The following is a 24,225-nucleotide window of genomic DNA, read 5'->3' as shown; positions in this document are numbered from 1 at the left end:
GGCTTCAGGATGGTAGTTTTGCTCTACTGGTTGTTTCTTAGATTTGTGTCTGCATCAGCATAGCTCTTAAACTATGAAAATATACAGGTAAGGGACTGGATTTGTGCCACCCTCTCTGTATTGCATCCAGCCTAACTCAGCCAGGCACCATGAACAATGAGAAACTACAGGTTTTTTGATGATACATATGTAGATTGGTAGTATCCTGTCTGGTCCCCTAAAGTGGGGACCTTGTTGTATGTGTGTGTGTGTGTGTGTGTGTGTGTGCGTGTGTGTTTGCATGTGTATGTATGAAATGGCTAACCTATAAATACTTATCATTATGGTACAGAAATGCTAGTTTAACCCAGAAATATCAGCACGGTTCTAGCATAGGGTAGTAACTCACGGGTGGTCCACGGACTCCATTTCCTCCTGGGAGGCCACTCAGTCCAGCCTCACCCTGGAAAAAGAGAAAAGCAAATTTATCGGGACTTGCTTCTTTCAACTCTAGTCTTTTTTTGTTATTGGGGATTAGGGGGACATGGTTAGGGACCCTACTCTGGAGCTGTACCTGGGGAACTGTGAATGAATGAATAAATGAATGAATGAATGAATGAATGAAAAAAGCATTTAAGTATTTACTATGTGCCAAACACTGTGTTAAGCACTGAAGAGACAGAAAAATTGATAGAGCCCCTGCTCTCAAGGAGCTCACACTGTAATTAAGGGAGACAGCACATAAAAGAAAGTTCAACTACAGACAGGGAGATGAAAAAGCCTGCTAGTCCTAAGGTTGCTGCCTTGGGGCAGCTAGAAAGGTCTAGGGATCCATAGGTTATATCAGCAAGTCAGATGACTGCAGGGAATAGAGGCAGGTCAGATCAGCTCTGGTAGAACTCCATCTCCTAAGAAGGAATGAAGTTATTGATGACCATCTCATTCAAATCCTGTAAGCAGTAAGCATCCTAGGCAAAGGGTTATGGAAAGTGGGGAGGCTGATGAGTCTTCACCACCAGTGGTGATGAGTCTTCTCTCAAAGAGTTTGGATGGGTTCTGGGACAGCCAGGCCTGGGGGAGGAAAGATGGGGAAAAAAATAATAGGTAAAATCTCCACAAGTGATGATTGTTGTTTTTGTTCTTCTTTCATTCTCAAAGATGAGCAATGATATCATGAGGGTGATGCCTTGACTTGCCTGTTAATTGGATTTAAGTGAGGCAGAGCAAAGTGGTCAGCCTCACTCTTTCCTTTAGAGTCATTGAAGTCGAGGGGCTAGACAAAGGTCAAAACAATTGGCAATGGCCCAGAATTCAGCAGGTGACTTTGGCCTTTCTAAATTAAGGTCTTTCCCCAGTTTGTCTGAGGCCATACCCATTCCATGACTAAAGACTAGGCAAGAGTTGAGACAAAAGATGGCCCAATTTACCATTGCAAATATATAAGTCTGGGAGGAGAAGACCCTCAGAGTTTCTGGCCAGAATAGAAAAGAATTGCTATCTACACTTATTCTAAACCACCAAAAACTAAACGATGACTCTTTGAGGCTTGAAAGCCAGAGTGATTTGGGTTTAAAACCTAGTAAAGTAGTTCTATTTAAAATACAAAGAATTTTTTAAAAGCCTATCTTTTCAGAGCTATATTTCAAGAAATCAAAAATGAAAACTGTGTAGGGAAAAAGTAAATAGTCCCAGTTTTTTTTAATCAAAACAAACAAATAAATAAATTAAAATATTTATTTATTTATTCATTCATCTTGATTATTCTGCTCAGAGGCATCAGGTTGCATGGGAGCTGCCAACAGGCTAGAGACCTTTGGACCTGTGCAAGAGAGACATCAACTTAGTTCCTTCTCTGGCCGTTAGGAGCAGGAACTGAATTGGATGGACAGCTGATAGCTAATTCCAGGGCCTCTGGTTACTGAGAGATTCAACTAGTTGCCCTAATGTAGGATCCAGGGACTTTGGTCAGTCTTGACTGGTTGTTTGGAGATAACACTAGAGTCTCAGGGAGAGGAGGGGTCACTAAGAATATAAACAAATTCTCTGGGCTAGTTCTACTTACTGGAGGTCCAGGAAGTCCTTTGCCCTGCAAACAGGAAAGAAAAGGTAGAGGTTATTCAGAAAGTAGATGTTGAAAGGTTATGTAGCTGCTCATCTAGCTTTCTGATAAAATTGGAATTTGGGGAACAGTTCTAAGGTCAAGAGGAAAGATCGGGTAGGATTCAGGATGGGTCCTCTCCAGGGGCAGGGTATATGCTCTGGTGGACTTTCCCAGGAGTACAGAACAACTGGAGGTCAAGCCCTTGACATTTGGCTTTGAGGTCCAGCCTCTTAAGAAACTCTGGTAGGTCCAATTGGCAGTCTCAGAAAGGGACACAATTATCTCTGGGTTTTCTGCTCATTTCCCTTAACATGATTGCATTGCCAAGAAGGTGCTAACCATGCACAACGACTCCCACTAGCCTTCCACCAGGTCTTCCCTCAAATGCTACCTATAAGAAAGAAGTACTTACCCCCAGCCCAGGAGGCCCTGGGGGTCCAAGGCTACCCTGTGGAATGAAAACATTAGTTGGTGATAGAGCTTCCTCAAATGGGGAGGTTAAAGAAGCGAAACTTCAAGGGGGAAAAATCAATTTTCTCAATCTCTAGCCTATCTAGCTAGGTGGTACAATGGAGAGAGCATTAAACCTGGAAATCAGGAAAATCTGGCTGCGTATACTTACTAGCTGTGACCCTAGGCAAATCACTTCACTGCTGTTTGCCTCAGTTTCCTCACCAGTAAAATGGGTGTAATAATACCTACCTCTCAAAGTTGTCATGAAGATCAAATGAGATAATATTTGTAAAGCATGTGGCACAATGCCAGGCACACAATAAGCGCTATATAAATACTTATTCCTTTCCCTGTTCCGGGATATACATATCACATCTGGGCATTATTTTTTGTTTTCTAAAGGACTTTCATATCCATTATTCATTTGGTTCTCACCGCTACCCGGCATTTCCATTTGACAAATGAAAAAACTATAGTCTAGAAAGGTTAATTGGCTTGCCTGAGATGACATAGCTAATTAGTGACAAAGGTAAACCCTAGAACCTAGAATTCTTGAATTCCACGCTTTATCTTGTAATTTCTCCACTATTCAATAAAATTTGAAGTCTAGCCTCCAATACTAGGTGTTCTTATTCCGGTTTTTCCTTGTTTCCTCAATAAACCTGGAAGCCCAAACTATAATTTGGAGAGCAATTTGCTCTTGTAATTCCTGCCCTGAAATGAAAGATCACTGTCAAAGTCATCATGTGTTTAGTGGTTAACTTTAACCACAAAGTTAAACAGGTAGGTAATTTCAACCTTTTTTTTCTCATAGTTGTTACCTTGGGGAAATACTTTGGAAAAAGCAAAATTCTGAGTTGCTGAAAATGGAGATCTAGAAGGATTCAGGAGAATGGGCTAGATGACCTGTGGATGTGATGTGGTATGTGGTGCTAGGAACCCCAAAATGAAAGGGTACAGGGTGGGTTTGCCTTGAAAGAATTTGACCACTCAAGCCTGCTTTCATTCAGAGTAGTGAGGTTTTATTATAACACCACTTAGGTAGTCCAGATTCCTAAGGAATCCACACATATTATGAGGATGGAACTGATACTTTTATTCAGGAAAAGACTATGAGAAGATCTGGTTGGGATCAAGGAATGAAGTGGTCTAGATGGGATTAAGGAGTGTTAAGCAAGCTAATTAAGTAATCAAGGTGTGCTGGGGTGGGCCAGATGCCTTGGGCCTCTAGAGGCACCAGTGATTTGGGCTACTGAAATGTATGAGAATATTCAGGGAGTGGGTTACTTTCAAAGACGTGGTCTTTTCCTTTTAGGGGTTCAGATCCCATCCCCATCAGATGCCCCTTCCATTCCAGGGATTTCCCATTAGTAAGAGAGGGCACAAAGCAGGTGGGTGACCAGGAATCACATCTTGAATGAATGAATAGCAGTGGAACTTAGAGATTTTCCTCTTTTATCTTTGTGACTATAAGCTAGATGAAGGCAGGAGCTATGTCTTAGTTAAACTTTATAACTCCCTCTAGCACACAGTAGTGCTCTGCATATGGGAGGCACTTCACAAATGTCTGCTAAATGACTGAATAAAAGTTTAAAACCATTCACATGTTTGGCAACCTGGGATACCTCTCCTATGTTTACTCAGACAGTCCCTTGCACTAATATTGCCCTGCTCTCTTCCTACTCCTGCCATCTGATGAAGCTCCACCCCTCCCCTCACCCTGAGTCCTGAATTTACATTTGGAATTCTACCACCAAATCAATGAAGTCACTCTCATTGCACATTGTCCATAACACCCCTTAGTGGTTCCCATCAGGGGCTTCCTGTTCATACACTCTTTATCTACCCACTGCCCAAGTAGTAGTGGTGAAGTTGGGGGTGGGGGGAGAGGGCAGGGAAGGTTAGGAAGATAGCCTCTGAACTGGATGGAATGAGAAATTATTTTCTTCCTGACACACATTAGCTGAAAGTTTGGGCCTGATTGAGAACTCCTGCTGTAAGTAAGGGAAAGAAATCCCTTAGAGACCCCTGGTGGGGACGTTAGAAGGAATTAGCTTTATTTCTAAAGGAAATTAGTCCAGCTAATGCTTCCTGACAGCCTAGCCTGGAAGGCAGGAAGGAGGGCTGTTCAGCAGGTAATTAGAATAGGGTTTGCTTTCTCTCCTTCATGTGTGAGCCAAAGTACAAGTGAGAAGGTGTGTACGTGAAACCCTGTAAAAGAGTGCAAAGTGGAAAGCTTGGAGCATAGAGTATGAATGTTGGACTGTGTAAAAGGGAGCCAGAAGATGAATTTGGATGAGGGTCTTTCCTGACAAAAGGAAATGAGCGTTTGTAGTCTCATAGACATGGTGTGTGAGTGTGTGTGTGTGTGTGTGTGTGTGTGTGTGTGTGTGTGTGTGTGTGTGTGTGTGGAAATGGTCAGGATTTGGGCTCCTGGGAAGCCCATCAGTTCCCTAGCCATAGTTCTGTCACATCCTGATCAGTACAGAGGGGACATGGGTTCCTCAACAGGTCCTTGATTCTTCCCTCAGAAGCTTCCCCCAAATCAGGGGTGAGGCCTTTTCACTGAGTCCAAGTTTTACAGAACAAATCCTTTTATTAAGGTGATTTGTTCTGTGAAGTTTGGATACAGTCAAAGGGATGCACTTGAAGACCTAGAAGGCCACGAGTGGATTCAAGGACAAAGGTTCTCCACCCTTGGATAGGGAATTTCCTCACCTGGAAGTTCCCAATAATATTGAAATCAAAGGTCTGGAACTAAACTCTAAAATACGTATTTTTTTTTTAAATTAAAACGCTTGGGGCAGCTAGGTGGCGCGGTAGATAGAGCTCTGGCTTTGGAGTCAGGAGGACCTGAGCTCAAATTCGGCCTTGGACACTTGATACTGTGCAAGTCACTTAACCCCAATTGCCTCACCGCCCCCCCCTCAAAAAAAATTAAAGCTTTTACTGACTATTGCAATCTAGTACTGCCCATATTGCCTGTAAGTAGTCCTTATTCTTCTTTTTGGGTACCTATTCCTTATTTAAGATGAGGTACAATTGTAGTCACCAAACAGAGATGAAGGGAAGAAACAGGGATAGAACTGTCACTTCTCAACTGCCCTCCCAGCCATCAGCTGCTAGTGCCTCTAGGAGTCCTTTGCTACTCCCACTCTCCAACCCCATACACTGCTTATTCTTAGGAAGCTGAAGAAACAAAGCCAAAGCCGTGATGCCCAGAGATCCTGCATACTTCATCAGCAAGAGTTAAGTGAAGTGAGGGCTTAAGCCAATAAAAACAAGACTTTAGTCTGAGGCAGTCAGGACCAAGTGACTTTCATGCATAATAGCTTTGGAGAAATGTACATATGTAAGTAACTGGGCACAGAGGGAGGATTCTAGATGGAACTATCCTAGTATAGTTAAATCCTATCCTAAGGCACCAGATCAAGTGTCTCTCTGGCTGACAGGTCTGCAAGGCTATGAGGGCAAGCTACCTTTCATTCTCTACTCCAAGAGGGCCTCTTTTCTGCTTGCCTTCCAGTTGCCTTTCTTGTTCTCTGCCTTAGGCCTCCTCTGAGCTAGAGACCCTGAAGGCTACAGAGAAGACAACCACATCTACCCCTTCTTGCCTACCTCACAGGGTCATTGTCAGGAAAGTGCATTGTAATTGTGCATTATTAATTTTATTCCCAAATCCTGCAGCAAAATGAACTGAAGCCTGGCCCTTTATAGATATTCTGGGATTCACAGGGTCAAGGAATAATAGCTCAAGGCTTTCATGGATGATTAGGAATAAGGTTACCTCTTCTGTGCCCACTGACTATGTCCTGGGACTACTTCTGTTCTCCCCAACCCCTCCCACCAAACAAACAAACAAATTAAAACAAAACAAAACAAAACAAGAAGGCCACATAGACATTTCAAGAACTTACCCTTTCTCCCGGTGAGCCCTTGGGACCGGGGGGCCCATCCTGACCTGTCAGACCCTGAGGAAGAGACAGAAAAGAGAGGAGTCACATGGAGAGTACTCTGGTACATAGCAGTAAACTAGAGGGACAGTCTGCTATGTTTTCATTTAAAAATTAAACACCAAAGAAACCTCCAAACAGCAGAAAGCAAAAGTATTTCCCTGCCAATATTCCTGACTCTGCTGCAATTCAAGCAAAAAAGATTCCAACTTAAAGTTTTTTCTGGTCAGGCCCATGCTGACCTGACTGTCATAAATGGTACTTCAGGAGAAAGGAGATGGAAGAGGCATTTCTGCCTCTATATAAATACACAAAACACGACATACACCAATAAGCTTTTCTTAGTTTTCCATCAATGCACACTCTGGGAACAGGGAGAGGTGCAAGACAAACACTGCTTGTCTTTAGGGACTTACAGTTACTTTTGGAGACTAAAAACCAAGGTTATGGGGGTATCAGTGAGAAGACATTCCTTAAGATTCTTCACTTTAATATCAGTGGTGAAATGGTGCAAGGATGGGCAGGGAGAGCAAGAAAGAGAAACAAAGATGCCTGGCTTGTGCACCTATCTAAGCCCAGAATTTAAAGCTAGAATGGACCTTTGAGACCTTAGTCTCTGCATAATTAAGAGTTGGCTCAGCTCTACGCTTTCCAGGGAGAGGAACATCATGGTGCTTGTTTGTCCCGCCAACAATCTGCCTAACAATCACAAATCAGTGATTATTTGGGTCATAGCCCGAGCAGCTCCCAAACCTGGAGGTTTCCTGTGACTTGGCCCCAGCTTTCCCGCATGAATGGGCAGTGGAAAAAGAGAAATTATAACAAATTCCTGGAAGTTGCTCTGAGAGTTCTTGGGGCCCAAGCAAAGGAATTGGGTTCCATGCAGGGAAAGCCAGCAGCCTTTCCTGGGACGGAATAGGAATGTGGGGAGGGGAAGAGAGCCTCCATGGGAATGGCAAAAGAGAGAAGCTCTGATACTCACATCGACACCTGGCAGCCCAGGCAGTCCAGCTTCTCCAGGTTTCCCTGGTTTCCCTGGTGCTCCTTTGGGGCCCTACACAAGAAAGAAAGAAAGGGAAGAATGAGGAAGATGGTTTAGTTCTGTACGATGTGGCACATAGTGCCTGGCTCGAGGTGGGCACTTAAAGGTTAACTGAATTGAGTATGTCTTCTTTGGAACTTTTGCCCTTATCCCGTATCTCCTGCAGAGGCTACCAGGCAAACATCTACTGTTTTCCTAATTCCTAGACACAGACTATCTCTTCTAGAAAGAAAGGTCAGTTGTCACCTTTGCCTGTGCAACTAAGCCTGTCCCTAGATGCATTATTCTTCCCAGATTAAAAGGATCCATCCCTTCTTTTTCCTTCTACAGAGCTGTGCTTCAAACTCTTCGCTTCTGGAACAGCTTCCCAGAGTGCAGGAGGGTCAGAGTCAAGGAACAAGCTCTACCTTACTCTAGTCATGTTGTCTCTCAGTGCTTACATGCTCTAGATTTTCCCTTCCCCTTTAAGTCACATTCTTCAGTCTTTTTTCATGCATGTAAGCTGTGTCTCTCTATGCCATATCATTTCTAATGGTGGGAACCAGATTCCCTTTATTTGTGTATTTATTTATTTGTTTGTTTGTTTATTTGTTTATTTACCCATTTCTATCCCTTTCCTCTGGGCTGCAGTGCCTAAGATTGAGTTCTGAATCCAGCTGTTAAATGACTTTTAGATCTCAAAAGGTTTGGGCAAACCTGTTGGAGGGCAGGCAGCTCTTGTGTTGAAACCAGCTCATTCCCTGACCATAAAAAGGGTCCCTTTAGCTAAAGAGATTGAAACAACTCATTGCTCTAAGCAAAAATTTCCCAGTTCTTTTCACTAGGAGAATTTGAGGTCACCTCCCTTAATTCATCTTAGAAAAACAGGGACCACACTGCTCTCATCGGTGGATCAGATGGATAATAGAATGGGATCATAGAATAAGAGAATATTTGTAAAGGCACAGTGGCTAACATATAATAGGTTCTATACAAATACTTGTTCCCTTCCACTTCCCTAGGCAGTCTCTAGGTCAAAGAAAATAGCAGAGCCCAGGCATGAAGTCTTCAGCTCCCTAAGCCCTCCCTTTCTACCCTCTCACCGTCCTGCATTGCTATTTTCCTGGCCCCTTTTCTTGTCTCTGTTCTATTTTGAGGGCTCCTTCTTCTCAAGACATCCAACACCTATTACTCCTGAATCTCCTAGCCTGCTAGGGGAACAGAAATAGCCAGGTTAAGGACCAAACTGTCCTGCCACACTTGGCCCTACACCAAAGGAGATGTCCTAGGTAGCAAATTATTGTCCTCCCAGCTGATGTAGTTGAGCTCATTCTCCTAACATCTCCCCTCCCCCTCACCTGACTGAATATTTGTACCACCAATACCTGAAGGATCCTGGCAGTTCTTTTATTAGGAACACACTTACCGGGGGGCCAGGAAGGCCTGGAGGACCAGCTTCACCCTATGATAGGGAAAAAAGCAACACATGTCCAAAATGTTAAAGACAGACCTAACACAGTTTCCCTCTTACCTCTACCCATGTGAAATGAAGCTATATTGGATGCCCAAAGCCACCCTGGGAATCCCACCTAAGCTGCTTCATTGATGGACATGTTCTGTGTTTAATTCCTGTGCTTTTTTATCCTCAGAAAAGGAAAGGCAGGATCCTGAAAGATTTCTAGGACAGAGTCCTCCCTGACTAATCCAGAAATAAAATGCTGGGAGTCAGATATCACAGGTACAGTGGAGATTTGGGAGACTAGTTATGGCAAGCTGATGGCACAGACACTTCTTTGCTTTCAGGCTCCAGGATCTTCCCATTGATTGTCCCACTTATGAGAGAGGACTATGAATTGACTGATAGAAGGAAGGTGAGGATTTACAGCTAGGGGAAAGGTATGTTACTGTAAACAGAACAGCATGAAAAAAATGGTCCAGAAACAGAAACACTAAGGCACTGTTGGTCTAGCTGTTCATTTATTCTATCATTTTGGAAAGCATTTTGGAACTAAACCACCAAAGCTATTAAATATGCATACTCTTTGACCAAATGGTGCCAATACTGGACATATACCCTAAGGAATGAAGACAGAGGTAAAGATCTTACATGTACAAAAATACTTATAGTAGTATTTGTAGTATAGTAGTATTTGTAGAAATAAAGCTAGTGCCCATCACTTGGGGAATGGCTGAACAAATTACAGTATATAAGTATCATGGAATATAATGTACCATAAGACATGACAAAAATGATGGATTCAGAAAAATCTGAGGAGACTTGAATGAACTAATGTAGAGTGAAATGAATATAATAACTGGGAGGATGATTTACATAATGATCACAATAATGTAAAGGAAAACAACTTTGGAACTCTGATGAATGCAGTGACCAATCATGCCTTCAGAGGACTGAGAATGAAGCAGCTTCCCACCTTCTCAGATATAGCCAATGTATTGTTTGTTTTACTTGACTGCACTTTTTTTTTTTAAATTTTTTGCTAGGCAATGGAGTTAAGTGACTTGCCCAGGGTTACACAGCTAGTAAGTGTTATATGTCTGAGGCTGGATTTGAACTCAGGTCCTCCTGACTTCAGGGCCAGTGCTCTATCCACTGCGCCATCTAGCTGCCCTGCATTTTTTTTTTAAGAGAGGTCTTTTATTTGTGCAAGTGGAGTTGGTGGGTAGTATTAATGATGTTAAAAAAAAATGAAAAAAGGGAGGAAGGCAAAGAGAATCAATTAAACATTATATATATATGTATATATGTGTGTGTGTGTGTGTGTGTGTGTGTGTGTGTGTGTGTGTACAAGAGCAGAAGGAAGCTTTTAAAAATACATTTTAAAAACTGCATATAACAGAACTCCCTAGTTTCATATGCAGCCCTCTTTTCCATTCTTCATACATTAAAATGTGCATATTTGTTTATGTTTTAAAAGTTCACAATAAAAAATAAAATTCATATTTTTAAAAATGGCACAGAAAAACTGCAAACTATACCTCCTTTCCCAGGACTGTTACTCAAAGTGCCCAAACTCTTCCCTACCCCTCAATGATCAAAAATGTTGTAAATGTCAAAGCTTCTGTTCTGATAAGGAACAATATCTGGATATTTCTGAATATCTCTCACTGGCTCCTTTCCTTTCTGAAAAAATACTGGCCTCATTATATAATCAGAATAGGTAGCTATCTACATGATATGACTTTGGGGATTCAGGAAAAATCAAGATTTTTTTATACATATATATACACACACATATACACAATATTTGTTATGTTTTTTAAAACTATTTTTTATTATATTAGAACCACTGCCCAGAATAAAGACAGTAGTATATTACGGTGCAAATGTTTATGGGGGGGGAGGTACAGAATAAGGTCATTATAGTCATTATTAGCCATTGACATCTAAGGGATTAGTGCTAATGGAGGACTGAAGGTAGAAAGAAGGTTAAAGAAGAAAATATGGGTATACTGGCCTAGCAGGCTAATTAGGGTGGAGGCCCTGCACAGTAAGGCCACTAAGGGACTAAGAAGACTAAAACTAAGACTGAGAGACACTAACAAGGAGAAATGAGGGGACATAAGATGGAGGTCAAGGAAATCCTTTGCCTGGTTCACAGTTTTGCCAAGAATCATCCAGGATTCAATATGGCAGATTTGAACCTGATATTCCCAGAAGGCCAAGACCCGACTTGACATGTGGACCTTTTATTCCTTCCTATTGGATAAGGGTATTTCAGAATGAGCTCCCCACCTCACCCCCTTCCTGATTCCTTTCCATCCTGTCTGTCACAGTCTGAAAGCTTGAGGGAAACAGTCCTTTCCCTATGAGACTTGCCTGCTGTACACATAGAATAGGGGCTAGATACAGTTCGGTCTTTATTCCTTTGTAAAACCACAGAAGCTGCTGTGGTAAGAAAAACTGCCACCTTGAAACCTCCTTCTTGCTCAGTTTAGGGAGCCTGCTTTGTGGCTTACTAAACTTGGTGGTTTTACTAAAATGGGAAAAACCAAATTCCTCTGCCAGATCCAATGTCTGACTAGCAAAGACTTCTACAACAAGGGGGAAAGGAGGAGAAGGGGAAAAGGGGGCATGCAGAGAGAAAGGAGATAGACATGACATTTTCTGAGAAATTGGTGATAAGATTTTCAGGTGCCTATCTAGTTAGCAAGGCCTAGCAACCACAACTACCCATAAACATTTAGACCCTAAAACAAGATAGCAATTCTCTCCTGAGTTCATCAATAAAAGGTGTGTCTCTTAGCCTCTCCCTGAAACCTGCTAGTAGTAAACACTGTGGGCCTTATGAAGAGAACACACTGCAGTATCCTTGCCCCTCGACCCTCACCAAGGGAAAGAGTTTTAGTCTGAAGACTAGCAAAAAGATCTAGCTCTTCTCTTTTTTTGGAGACATATGTACCTACCTCTCCCCCAAAGCACAGCCTCACCCCACTACCCTCTTCAACGCTCTTTCCCACCTGAACCACCAATCCCTAATTCTTCCTCAGGTTAGAGATCAATTCCTCAGACAAATTCCCCCACAAGTACAAATTTTCCCATTTTAGAAACTTTATGGCAGGTTTGCCAATGTTTAGAAAATACTTTCTTTTTACATTTCCATTTTTTCACTTGTAAATTCTACTTACGGAAAATGATGATCTCCCAACAAGCTACCTTAGAGCCTGAGTTAACTCTCCTGCATCTTTCACCTTTGACTTCTCATTCACATTCTTCACTCCACTCCAAGAATACTCATATCTCCACACCCAGAGAAAGAAATATGGAGTCTGATTGCCGATGGAAGCATTCTAGTTGCTCTCCTATTCCTTTGTTGTTTTGTTTTATCGCTTCATCCTCATGGTTCCTCCCGTTAGTTCTAATTGTTCTTTACATCATGACTAATGGGAAAATATGCTTAATATGAATGTATATGTAGAACCTATATCAGATAGTATGCTGTCTTGGGAGGGGGAAAAGAAGCAGGAGGGGGAGAAAATTTAAAACTCAAAATCTTATGGAAGTGAATGTTGAATACTAAAAATAAATAAATAAATTATTAAAAAAAAAAAAAGAATACTTACATCTATGCCGTCTTTTCCAGGAGGTCCAGGAGGTCCTTGAGGTCCAGCAGGGCCCCGGGGTCCCATTTTCTGATAGGAAAAACAGAAAGATGGCATCAGGTAAAGGTCCCCCAAAGATAGATAATTTCCTGCCTCATTCCACTCACAGTCCAGCATGGTGGTCAGTCAGTCAGCCAGCTAGTATTTATTAAGCTCCTACTGTATGACAGGCACTGTGTTAAGTGCTGGGGATACAATGAAAGACAAAGAACAGTCCCTGCTCTCCAGGAGCTCATGTTCTAATGGAGGACACGACATGTAAGAAACTAAGTGCGAACAAGATATACTACGAGATATGTCAGGGGAGTCTCAGAAGGAAGGCCCTGCTGGGAAAGGCTCTTGCAGAAAGTGAAAGTTTAGCTGAGACTCAAAGGGAGTCAGGCAAGCTATTAGTCAAGGAAGCAGAAAAACTTTGCGGGTTGAGAGAATTCTTCATCTCAGGGAATTGACGAGACTTGGAGCTAAGATAACTTTCCCCTTCCCAGAGCAAGCCCTTTAACAGCCCTGCTAGGTAAACGAAGTCATCTAAAAGGATGATGGTTCAGCCCAAGCCTATGGCTGGTCCCCTGAGACCACCTAAACTTCCAGCAGAAGCAGGCCAGTAGCTGTTGAGATCCAAGGTGGGGGATGTCTGGAGGGCTGCACAATGCTGTCTGTGTGCCCTGAAAGAGGCCTCTCTGTCAAAGTGGCTGAGGTGTGGGATTTTTATTTTCATGCTTATGGTAAGAGAGAGCCTGTACTGTGGCATGGGCTCTGTGGGGAACCTGGTCCGGTGAAGCAGTCCTGGGAACAAAGGTCTCATTGTAAGCCTTGCCTGGAGAGCTAAGGCTCTGCTCTCAGGGGTTTCTCTAAAAAGTGGAGACAAAGAGACGCCTGGCAGGGGGATTCTGTCAGACACTAGGGACTCCCAGGTGACACACAAATTAAAGCCCTTCCTGGATGAGGTGGGCACTCATGAGCAGGGGTGGGAGAATTGCCTTGGGAAACGGGGGATTTCTTACATGCTTACTGGTATCTCCACTGAAGAGAGAAGAAAAGATTTTTGTATTTCTTTTAAAAGCTGCTGCTTAGGGTGAATAAAGTAATGTGCTTAAGCTCATACTATTTTGGGAGAGAGAGGGAGAGAGAGAGAGAGAGAGAGAGAGAGAGAGAGAGAGAGAGAGAGAGAGAGACAGAGACAGAGACAGAGACAGAAAGTTTTAATTCCACTAGTTTTGTTTCTGCAAATTGGTATGTTAGCTCTAAAAACGTCACCCACTCCCTCTTCCCACAAGATAGTTAGTCGTGGCCTTTGGATTGCAGAATGCTGCTATCCATCCATTCATCCATCCTTCCTTCCCTACCCCAGATAAAGTTTTCAATTCTCTCTTGAATTCTTGCTTTTTCATCCTGAGCAAATGAAAACTGGAACCGCCTACTTATTAACCCCTACCTTTACAATTAGGAGGAAAAGCAATCTATGCCCATGTTAGTTCTTTCTTTGCTTTGACCTCAAAGTAGACAAAAGAATGCTTACCTGAGCTAAGGAGGTAGCTACAAGTTGACTAAGAAAAAGCAGCACCAGGACAGAGGTTGCAGCCATGGCTCCTGCAGTTAAATTGCTACTGGCTGCCTCCTTTCCTGGTTTCCAGAAGGCTTCTCTCCCTCACCTTTCAGCGCCTGCTTGCACCAGCCAGTCCCTTCAGTGTCCAGACTCACCCGATATGCAGCTAGAAGCTCATAGCCAAGGACAGTCTTGCTGGAGAGTGGAGGCCAAGTTACTGAGGGGGCGGGTTGGGGAAAACAGGGGGCTGGCCAACTCAGTGAGTGACACTGGGCTCTGAAAAGATACCCATTCACACTCTTTCACACAAGCACTACATTCAAAGACCCAACAGGGCCTTTCAGAGCAAAGGGTGGGTCTTCTCCACGTAGAGACTGAAGATCAGGAATGTAAAAATAACCGAACTGAGTAACTATTGAAAAAATACCCATGAGGTCCTGAATGGAGGTTGGGAAGTTACAAAAAAATAAAATCAAGATGATTTTTCCCCCTTTTCTGCCATCCCACATAATGTACTCTTCAGTTTACATCCTCAGCAAACATTCTCTTAATCAGAAACTTAATTCCTTAAATAAAGAGCCCTTCATCACAGCACTATTTCAAGGGCCATCATTGCTGAAATATAGGGGAAAGCCCCCCAGGAGAGCCAGGTAATTCCCTTGATATGACCCAGAATAGCTGTATGACCTTGAGCTTCACCAAATCTCAGGATCTTTGGTGATGGTGGAGGGGCGGTGATAAAATTCAGACCTAGGAACGCAAAGGTTCCTGATCTACTTCTTTGTTTTTTTATTCTGAATGTAATACGCACCCACAAAAAAGAGAGACTATTTCCACGTACAAAGAAAAGAGGATTATGTGTAAAATCATGAATTTCTATTATGTGCAACTTGCTTTTAAAATATATATATATATATAAAATAAATTTAACATGTTATTGTCAAAGCTGTCTTGTTTGTGCTTCCCTCTGAATTTCCTTCTGTTGCTTTTTTTTTTTGACAACACAGGGAATAATCTTGCTATGTTTATTGGAATATGAATATATTTTAAATCAATATCTAAAAAAATCAAGTTACAGTTTGAGAGAAGACTTGGAGGTTTAGCCTTTAGATATCTAGCCTGGGCTCTAGCTGGCTTCACTATAGGCAAATAAGTGACCACATATACACCAATACTTTTAGTGATAGGTGTGCTCAGTACTGCAGCTATTTTTTTCTTTTCTTCTTTTTTTGGTCACACTATTGTTAGCCCTTTCTTCTTTTCCAAATCTCCCTGCTCACCTAAATTAAAAAAAAAAACCCAACACAATTCTTGTAAAAAAAAAAAAAGCCTAGTTAAGTAAAACAGATACATCCATTTTCCATGTCCAAAAAATGAATTATTTCATTCTGCACTTTGGGTCTATCACCTCTCTGTCAGACAGTGTCTCATCATTAGCGCTCGAGTCACAGTTGGCCTGACCCATTTCTGACTGTAAATAAGAGGAAGATCCCAATGCAACACAAATTACTGAGCATTCATTGTATCATGAGACCCTAGGAATGAATGTTAAACTTAGGCCCTCCTTGTAATCCTAGTTGTAAATAGCCAATGCGGATTTGCTTCTAATAAAACCTACATAATGATAATAAGTTATAGCACAGAAAAGTATTGGCATAATTCAGTTCGGCTTTTTAAAGAAAAACAGAAGATTAAGTCAAATAGAGGCTAGAGGGTAGCAGTCAAAAAGACTCTCATTGTTTCTCTAAAAACTGGGACTCCAAGGCAGTATCCATACACTGTGACTTTTTTTCCCCCAATACTCTTTGGTTCACAGGTCGAAGAATGTGAAGGAGCAAGCTCAAGTTATCTATGTGAATGACTCCCCCTCCAAATATATATACATATATATATGTATATATATATGTATAAATGTATATTATATATTTACAATATGTTATATAATATATGTATATATGCACATACAAATATACGTATATATGGAGAGAAGAGCTTCTTTAAAAAAATTTTATTTTATTTTTAATTTGTGGAATAAAACAAGTATTTCCATAACATAACATAATAAAAAAGATGATTGTGCATGAACCTACAAATCTATTATGTACAATTTACCATTCCTTTTAAATATATAATAAAGTTATCATTGAAAATTTTTATCTTCCTTCTCCCTCACCCTAAAGATGGCTACAATTAGACACAAATAGGTATATGTGTGTGTGTGTGTGTGTATGTAAAATTATTCTATACATACTTCTATTTATCAGCTTTTTCTCTTCAGATAATGTCTTTCTTCATATGTCCTTTATAATTAATTTGGGTATTTGTAATAGTCAAAATAACTTAATCGCTCAAAGTCATTCTTAAAACAATATTGCTGTTACTATATACAGCATTCTCTTGGTTCTGCTCATTTTGCTCATTATTTAGTGCAAATTTTTCCATTCTAAAATCATCTCATTATTTCTTACAGCACAGTAGTATTTCATCATAATCATATACCGCAAGTATATGTTCAGCCATTGCCCAATTGATGCGTGTCCCTGCAATTTCCAGTTCCTTGTTACCAGAAAGAAAGCTGCTATAAACATTTTAGAACATAGAGGTTCTTTTCCTTTTTGCCTAATTATCTTTGGAAATGGACCTAGTTGTTGCATTGCTGGGTCAAAGGGTATAGGTAGTTTAATAACTCTTTGGGCATAATTCCAGATTGTTCTCCAAAATGGTTGGGTCAGTTCACAATTCCACCAACAATGAATTAGTGTCCTAATTTTTCCACATCCCTTGCATTGAACTTTGAAGAAAATTAGACCTGCCAGGAGGAAGAAGAAGGAGTGCAAAGATAATCAGGTGGTAGATGAAATGTCAGGTATAAGGAAAAGCAAGGAAGACAATTTGGATAGAATGCAAAATTCATAGAGAGTAATGTGACAGAAGAGTTTTACAAGCTAAATAGAGGTATTCATATTTTATTCTAGAGACTAGAAGGAACGACTGCAACTTCTTGAGCAGGGGAGTGATATGGTCAGACCTGTGCTTTAGGAATATCAACTTGGAAATCAGGTTAGGGGTACATTGGAGAGAAGAGAGACTGGAGTCAGAGAGGCTGATTAGGAGGTTATTTCAATAGTCTAGACAAGATATGAAGACTGAAATTAGGATGGTGGCCGGGAGTGGAGAGGAGATGGATGCAAGATATTCTGAAGGTAGAGTTGAGAAAACTTGGCAACTAAATAGATATGGGACTGAGAAGAGAGAGAGAGGGAAGATTTAAAGATGGCTTAGAGATCTCTCCCTCTCTCTGTCTCTCTCTATCTGTCACACACACACACACACACACACACACACATGCCATTTGAAATCAAAAGAAGGCGATATATTGATATACAAAATATACTATAGAAAAGAAAAAGAGGACACAACACAGAACCTTGAGATGCAGAAATAAGGGATACGTTATGGATGGTTTACCCAGGACATTAGATGGGAAAGGGTGTCCAGACAGAAGAAACGTGAGAGGACACTGTCACAAAACTAGGAAAACAATCTCTAAGAGAAGGCAGTAGTCAACAGTGATAGATGCTGTAGAGAGGTGAATGAAGATTTAAAAAAAGATTTTTTAAAAAATCATTGGATTTGACAACTAATAGATCATTTGGTAATTTTGGAGAGGGCAGGTTCAGTTGGATAATGTCAGAAGCTAGGTTGAAAAGATTTAAGCACTGATCAATGGCCAAAGGGCAATCAAATTGTGCATACTTTTTGATCTAGCAATATCACTACTAGGTCTGTATCCCAAAGAGATTAAAAAAGGGGGGGGGAAGCAAAGGACCTACTTACACAAAAATATTTATAACAATACTTTTTGTGGTGGCAAAAAATAGGAAATCGAGGGGATGCACATCAATTGGGGGAAGGCTGAACAAATTGTAGTATATGATTGTGATGGAATACTGCTGTGCTATAAGAAATGATGAACAGGTAGATTTTAGAAAAACCTGGAAAGCCTTACATGAACAGATGCAAAGTGAAATGAGAAGAACCAGGAGAACATTGTACACAGTAACAGCAACATTATATGATGATCAACTATGAATGACTTAGCTGTTCCTAGCAATATAATGATCCAAGACAATTCCGAAGTATTTCTGAGGAAAAATGGAGTATCCAGAGAAAGTGCCAATGCAGTCTGAGTGCAAATCAAAGCATACCATTTTTCACTTTATTTTTTGTGTTTTTCCGCCCTTTTGGTCTGTTTCTTCTTTCACAATATGATTAATATGGAAATGTTTTACATGACCACATATATAACCTATATCAAATTGCTTACTGTCTTAGGGAGGGGGGAGGTGAAGAATGGAGGGAGAAAATTTGGAACTCAAAATTTTTAAGTGAATGCTAAAATTTGTCTTTATGTGTAATTAGAAAAAACAAAATACTATAAATTTTTTTTTAAAAGGAAGAGCTTAAGAAGTGAATAAGAGAAAGTGAAAACAGTTTTTCCTAAGAGACTGGCTATGAAAGGGAAGAAAGATATTCAATGGACTTTAAGGGGACAAGGGGATTGAGTGAAGGTTTAAGAATCTGGGCATATTTGTAAGCAGTTGAGAATGATCCAAAGGACTAAAAAAATTAAAATGGGGGAGGGGAGATTGAATGGGGCAACCTCTTGGGGATAGAAGATGGGATTAAGCCTCCAAGCAGGTAATTTGTGTTAACGTTTATAGGGAAATAGAGAATAAATTTATAGCTATATATCTATATACAAATATATAGATGAAATATAGATATTTTCTATGTATGAAGAGAATTTATAGAGAATAGAGAAAGAGCCGTCTCTTTCTCCAAGACCAGAGCAAAGGAGAGATAGAGTGAAGGATAATGTAGAAATTATTTGAAGTGTGGAGTTGGGAGGGGAGAGAAGAAGCTATCTTTGGCTGACCTTAATTTTTGTCAGTGAAGAGAAGTATGAGGCGAGATCCTTCGCTAAGTGGGAGGGATAAGGGTGACTTAAGGAAACAAGAGGTTTGGAACAAAGAAGAGTCGCTGTTGTTTGTTGTTCAGTCATGTCTGATTCTTTGTGACCCCATTTGGGGTTTTCTTGGCAAAGATACTGGAGTGGTTTGCCATTTCTTTCTTTATTTTATATTTTTAATTTAATTTAATTTTAAAGTCTGTTGTATATCTCTCTTCCCTTTCACAGCCAGTCTCTTAGGAAAAACTGTTTTCACTTTCTCTTATCCATTTATTCTTATGGAATAAAACAAACATTTCCATAATATAGTATAATAAAAAAGATGATTGCACACAAAATTGCAAATCGGTTATGGACAACTTGCTATCCTTTTAAAACATATAACAAAATTATCATGCAAATTTCTTTTTTTTTGTTTTTTTCTTCCCTCCCCCAACCCTTCCCTAGAGATGGCTACATTAGACACAAATATATATATATATATATACACACACACACACACATACATATATATATGTATATAAATATATATATAAAATTATTCTATACATACTTCTATTTATCAATTCTTTCTCTGGATGCAGATAGCATCTTTCATCATATGTCCTTTATGGTTAATGTTGGTATTTATAACAGTTAAAATGCAGTTTTTCAATGAAGAAATCAAAACAATTTATGGTCATATGAAAAAATGTTCTAGGTCATTATTGATCGGAGAGATGAAAATTAAAACAACCTTGAGATATCATTTTATACCCACCAGATTGGCTAAAATGATTGAGGGGGAAAGTGACATTTAGAAACATTATGTTCATTTTACAGATGAGAAAACTGAGGCAAACAGGGTTAAGTGACTTGACCAGGCTCACACAGCCAATAAGTGTCTAAGGCTGGATTTAAATTCAGGAAGATGACTCTTCCTGACTACAGGCCCAGCACTCTTTCCATCTCACTACCTACCTGTCCCTAACCGTTGCCCAGGGAAATGGAATACAGAGTCAATGAGGGTCAAGTAAAGGATTGAAGGTGTCACATAACACAAACTTATAGTGGATCCAGTCAGCCCAGTTGTGTGACTTCCTCTATCGGACATTAGCATCTTGCAAGTAGAGAGGGTGGGACTTATCTAGGGTTGGAACAAGCATAGATAGGACAAAGATTCAATTAAATAAGTATTTAAGTGCCTACTATGTTCCAGGAACTGTGTTAAGTGCCAGGGATATAAGTAAGAAAAAGAAAGACAGCCCCTGCCCTCAAAGAGCTTACCATCTAATGAGAGAATACAAAAAAAAAAAAAAGAGGAAGCTGAAAATGGGGAGAATGTGACCAGAGGGTACCAGGTGAAAGGCATGATGTTTTGTGGAGTTGAAACTGAGAAGAGCTGTTGATGGAAAGTGGAGTTACCTGGAAAGTACTGACCCCTTGATGTTGTTGTCATTCCTTCATTCTGGAAGAGGACCAAGGACATCAAGAAGGTGATGTTTGACTTGTGAATGAATTGGATATAAGTGAGGCAGAGCTTTGCCAAAACATCAGTCTCACTCTCTCCTCTAGGGTCATGGAAGTTCAGTGGCAAGACAAAGGTCAAGAAGACTGGTGATGGTTCAGCCCTCTAAAGGAAGGCTTTGGGAGATCAGTGCTCCACCCTTCAGCCCTCCAACCAGAAGTGCTGAGGAAGTGTTGGCACATATCTGTTTGCAGATGTTTGTGCACTCAATGCAGCCTCTGAAGCTGAGATGCAACAAAGTATGGATTGATTCTCCACTGCTTGTGCTAATTTTGACCTAACAATTAACACCAAGAAAAAAAGTGCTCCATCAGCCACCACCACCTCATCCATAGGTGGAACCATCGGTTACAGCAAATGGAGAAGTTTTGAATGCTGTGGATAAGTTCACTTACCTTGGTAGTGTACTTTCCAAGGATGTACACATTGATAGTGAGGTTGACGCATGCATTGCCAAAGCTAGCTCAGTGTTTGGGAGGGTCTGAAGGAAAGTATGGGAGAGAAGAGGTATTAGACTGACTACCAAAGTGAAGTTTACAGAGACATTGTGCTGACCTCCTTGTGTTTGTGAAACTTGGACAGTCTACTAGGCCATCCCAGGAAACTGAACTGATTCCATTCGAATTGTCTTAGGAAAACTCTGAAGATCACCTGGCAGGATGAGATGCAAGACACTGAGGTTCTTTCTCAAACTAAACTGCCAAATATTCAAACTCCGCTTCAGAGTCTGCTACAATGGGCTGGCCACATTGCTCGAATACAAAATGTATGCTTGCCAAAAAGACTATTTTACGGAGAGCTCACACAGGGCAAGCATTCACATGGTGGTCAGAAGAAGCAATGCAAGGACACTCTCAAGGTCTCTCTTAAGAACTTTGGAATTGTGTGACATGGGAGACACTGGCACAGGACTGCTCAGCATGGCGTGCCTTCATCAGAGAAGGTACTGTGCTCTATGAGCAAAGTAGAATTGAAATGGCACAAGAGAAATGCAAAATATATAAACTTAGACAATCCACCCCACAGGTTCACATGGACTATTTGTGTGGTAGAACATTTGGAGCTCGCCCTGGTCTTATCACCCACAGTCGGACACACTAAAACTTGACTCTAGCCCAGTGATGTCATTTTGGTGCTCTTCTAAAAACGAAGGACAACAGCCTCCAGTTAGAGGGGAGAGGCAACTGAGGGAGTAGAGAAGGTGTTGAGTATCAACAACTGAGAAGTCAAGGAACTCAAGGGCAAAGGACAGCATAAAGTTGCACTGGTTAATTTTGTGATCTGGCAGCAGCTAGATGGCAGAGTGGATAGAGTGCTGGGCCTGGAGTCAGGAAGACTCCTTCCTGAGCTTAAATCTGGCCTGATACTTACTAGCTGTGTGACCCTGAGCAAGTCACTTAACCCTGTTTGCCTCAGTTTCCTCAAACATAAAATGAACTGGAGAAGGAAATGCAAATTACTGTAGTTATCTTTCCTCAGAGAGTGGGATATGACTGAAAAATGACTGAATAGTAAAAACTTTGTGATCAAGACTGAAGGGAAGAAAATAAGATCAGAGCAGGAGCGATGATTTGGGAACTCACGGAAAGGTAGAGTTTGGGGAGATTATGACAAGGGTGGATGACATGTTTAGGAAGGAACAGGCATGTGGAGAAATGGATGGGAGGTTATGAACAGATATAGGAATTTCAAAATCATGGGTAGCAAAGGCAGAACTTTTGTGAGTGAAACACAAAACTTTGAGAGTAGATGGTTTTATTGTCTTTGTATTCCCAGAATCTAGCATGGTACCTTATGTATAGTAGGCACTTAATGTTTTTACATTGAATTTTGCTGAGTTAAAGGCAGAATACTATAGCTAGCATTTATGTAGCACTTTTAGGTTTACAAAATGCTTTTCTTATTTTATCTTCACAACCCTGTGAGGAAGGTACTATTATTACTCTCATTTTACAGATGAGGAAACTGAGGCAAATATCAGTTAAGTGACTTGCCCAGGGTCACCTAGCTAGTGTCTGAGGCAGGATTCACACTCGGGCTTTCCTGAATCCAAATCCAGTGTTCTATCTATTGAACCACTTGGTATTGCCTTCCTTCCCAACAGACATCACTCTACTGAGCCCTGAAGTTTGCTTCACTCCACCCTACCAGCAAGGTCTCACAATTAGCTTTCAAAATTTCCACAAATGCATTACTCACTTATGGTGACTGGGCCCCTTCAAACATCTATCTATGTATTGAACTGCAGGTCTAAATGACAGGCAAATGAGATGAATGTACTGTTCTGACCTCACATACCTCTACCTCAGGGTACATTTACTTTTTTCTCAAAATCAAATATTTGTTGTTTAGTCATTTTTCAGTTTTATCAGACTCTGCGACTCCATGAATTTTTTTTTGGCAAAGATACTAGAGTTGTTTGTTATTTCCTTCTCCAGCTCATTTTATAGTTGAGAAAACTGAGGCAAACAGGGTGAAGTGACTTGCCCATGGTCACAGAGCTAGTAGGTATCTGAGGCTGGTTTTGAACTCAGGAGAGGTCTTCCTGACTCCAGGCACACTATCCACTGTGCCACCTAGCTGCCCAAGTCAAATAGAGCAGTATCAATTTTGATGACCACCTATTATTAAATCATTAGCATCTCTGCTACTCCGTTCTGCATAGTGTATCCAGGTCCAGAGTACTTTACAGCAGCCTCTTCCAACTTGAGGCAGTATGATACATCTAAATAAAATACTGGTTTTGTCTGGAAGGGCCTGGGTTTATATCTTACCTTTGGCACTCGATAACAGTGTAGCCATCACAGGTCACTTAACTTTCCCATCCATAAAATAGGCATAATACAAATAAAATCGATCTCAAAGAGTTGTCCTGAGGCTCAAATATATTCTTTGTGATGGGGTCAGACAACTATCTAGAGCCACTACCATATACACTTTATCAAACCCCAAGTTTTACTTTGCAGATAATAAAAAGAGCTACTATTTCTATAGTGTTTGTAAAGCACTTTACAAGTATCTCAATTTATTGGTTTTTTTGTTTTGTTTTGAGGCAATTGGGGTTAAGTGACTTGCCCAGGGTCACACAGCTAGTAAGTGTCAAGTGTTTGGTCTGAGGCTGGATTTGAACTCAGGTCCTCCTGACTTCAGGGCTGGTGCTCTATCCATTGTACCACCTAGCTGCCCCCAAATATCTCAATTTAAAAAAACCCCTCACAATAACCCTGAAAGGTAGGTGCTATTATTAACCTCATTTTATGGATGGCAAAGAGGTTAAATGAATTGCCTATAGTCACCAAGACAGCTAGGTGGTGCAATAGATAAGAGTGCTGGGCCTGGAGTCTGGAAGATCCGAGTTCAAATCTGTCCTTAGACACTTAGTAGCTGTATGACCCTGGGCAAGTCACTTAACCCTTATTTGCTTTAGTTCCTCATCTGTAAAAGGAGGGCACATTAGAGAAGGAAATACCAAATCACTCCAGTATCTTTGCCAAGAAAAGCCCATGAACAAAAAAGTCCATGTGGTTAAGTAGAGTTGGACATGACTGAACAACAATGACCTCTTTCAGGTATTT

General features: G+C 40.8%; 1 protein-coding gene across 1 annotated transcript in view; it reads right to left on the bottom strand.

The window, feature by feature from the left end:
* The window catches only part of COL9A3 (collagen type IX alpha 3 chain), a 53,642-nt gene extending 39,207 nt beyond the window's left edge, over positions 1 to 14,435 (bottom strand). Inside the window, exons 1-8 of the mRNA XM_020981548.2 lie at positions 14,145 to 14,435; positions 12,590 to 12,658; positions 8,934 to 8,969; positions 7,469 to 7,540; positions 6,451 to 6,504; positions 2,493 to 2,528; positions 2,042 to 2,065; positions 389 to 442 (exon numbers count right to left, since the gene is read on the bottom strand). Of these exons, the coding sequence (XP_020837207.1) occupies positions 389 to 442; positions 2,042 to 2,065; positions 2,493 to 2,528; positions 6,451 to 6,504; positions 7,469 to 7,540; positions 8,934 to 8,969; positions 12,590 to 12,658; positions 14,145 to 14,210 (411 nt within the window). The 5' untranslated portion in view covers positions 14,211 to 14,435. The remainder of the gene's footprint in view (positions 1 to 388; positions 443 to 2,041; positions 2,066 to 2,492; positions 2,529 to 6,450; positions 6,505 to 7,468; positions 7,541 to 8,933; positions 8,970 to 12,589; positions 12,659 to 14,144) is intronic.
* Between the last annotated feature and the right edge of the window lie 9,790 nt (positions 14,436 to 24,225).

Source organism: Phascolarctos cinereus, unplaced genomic scaffold, assembly GCF_003287225.1.
Source record: "Phascolarctos cinereus isolate Bilbo 61053 unplaced genomic scaffold, phaCin_HiC Scaffold_2;HRSCAF=192, whole genome shotgun sequence".
Classification (NCBI taxonomy): Eukaryota; Metazoa; Chordata; class Mammalia; order Diprotodontia; family Phascolarctidae; genus Phascolarctos; species Phascolarctos cinereus.
The sequence above is the reverse complement of the archived record's forward strand: the minus strand, read 5'-3'. Positions and strand labels throughout refer to the sequence as shown.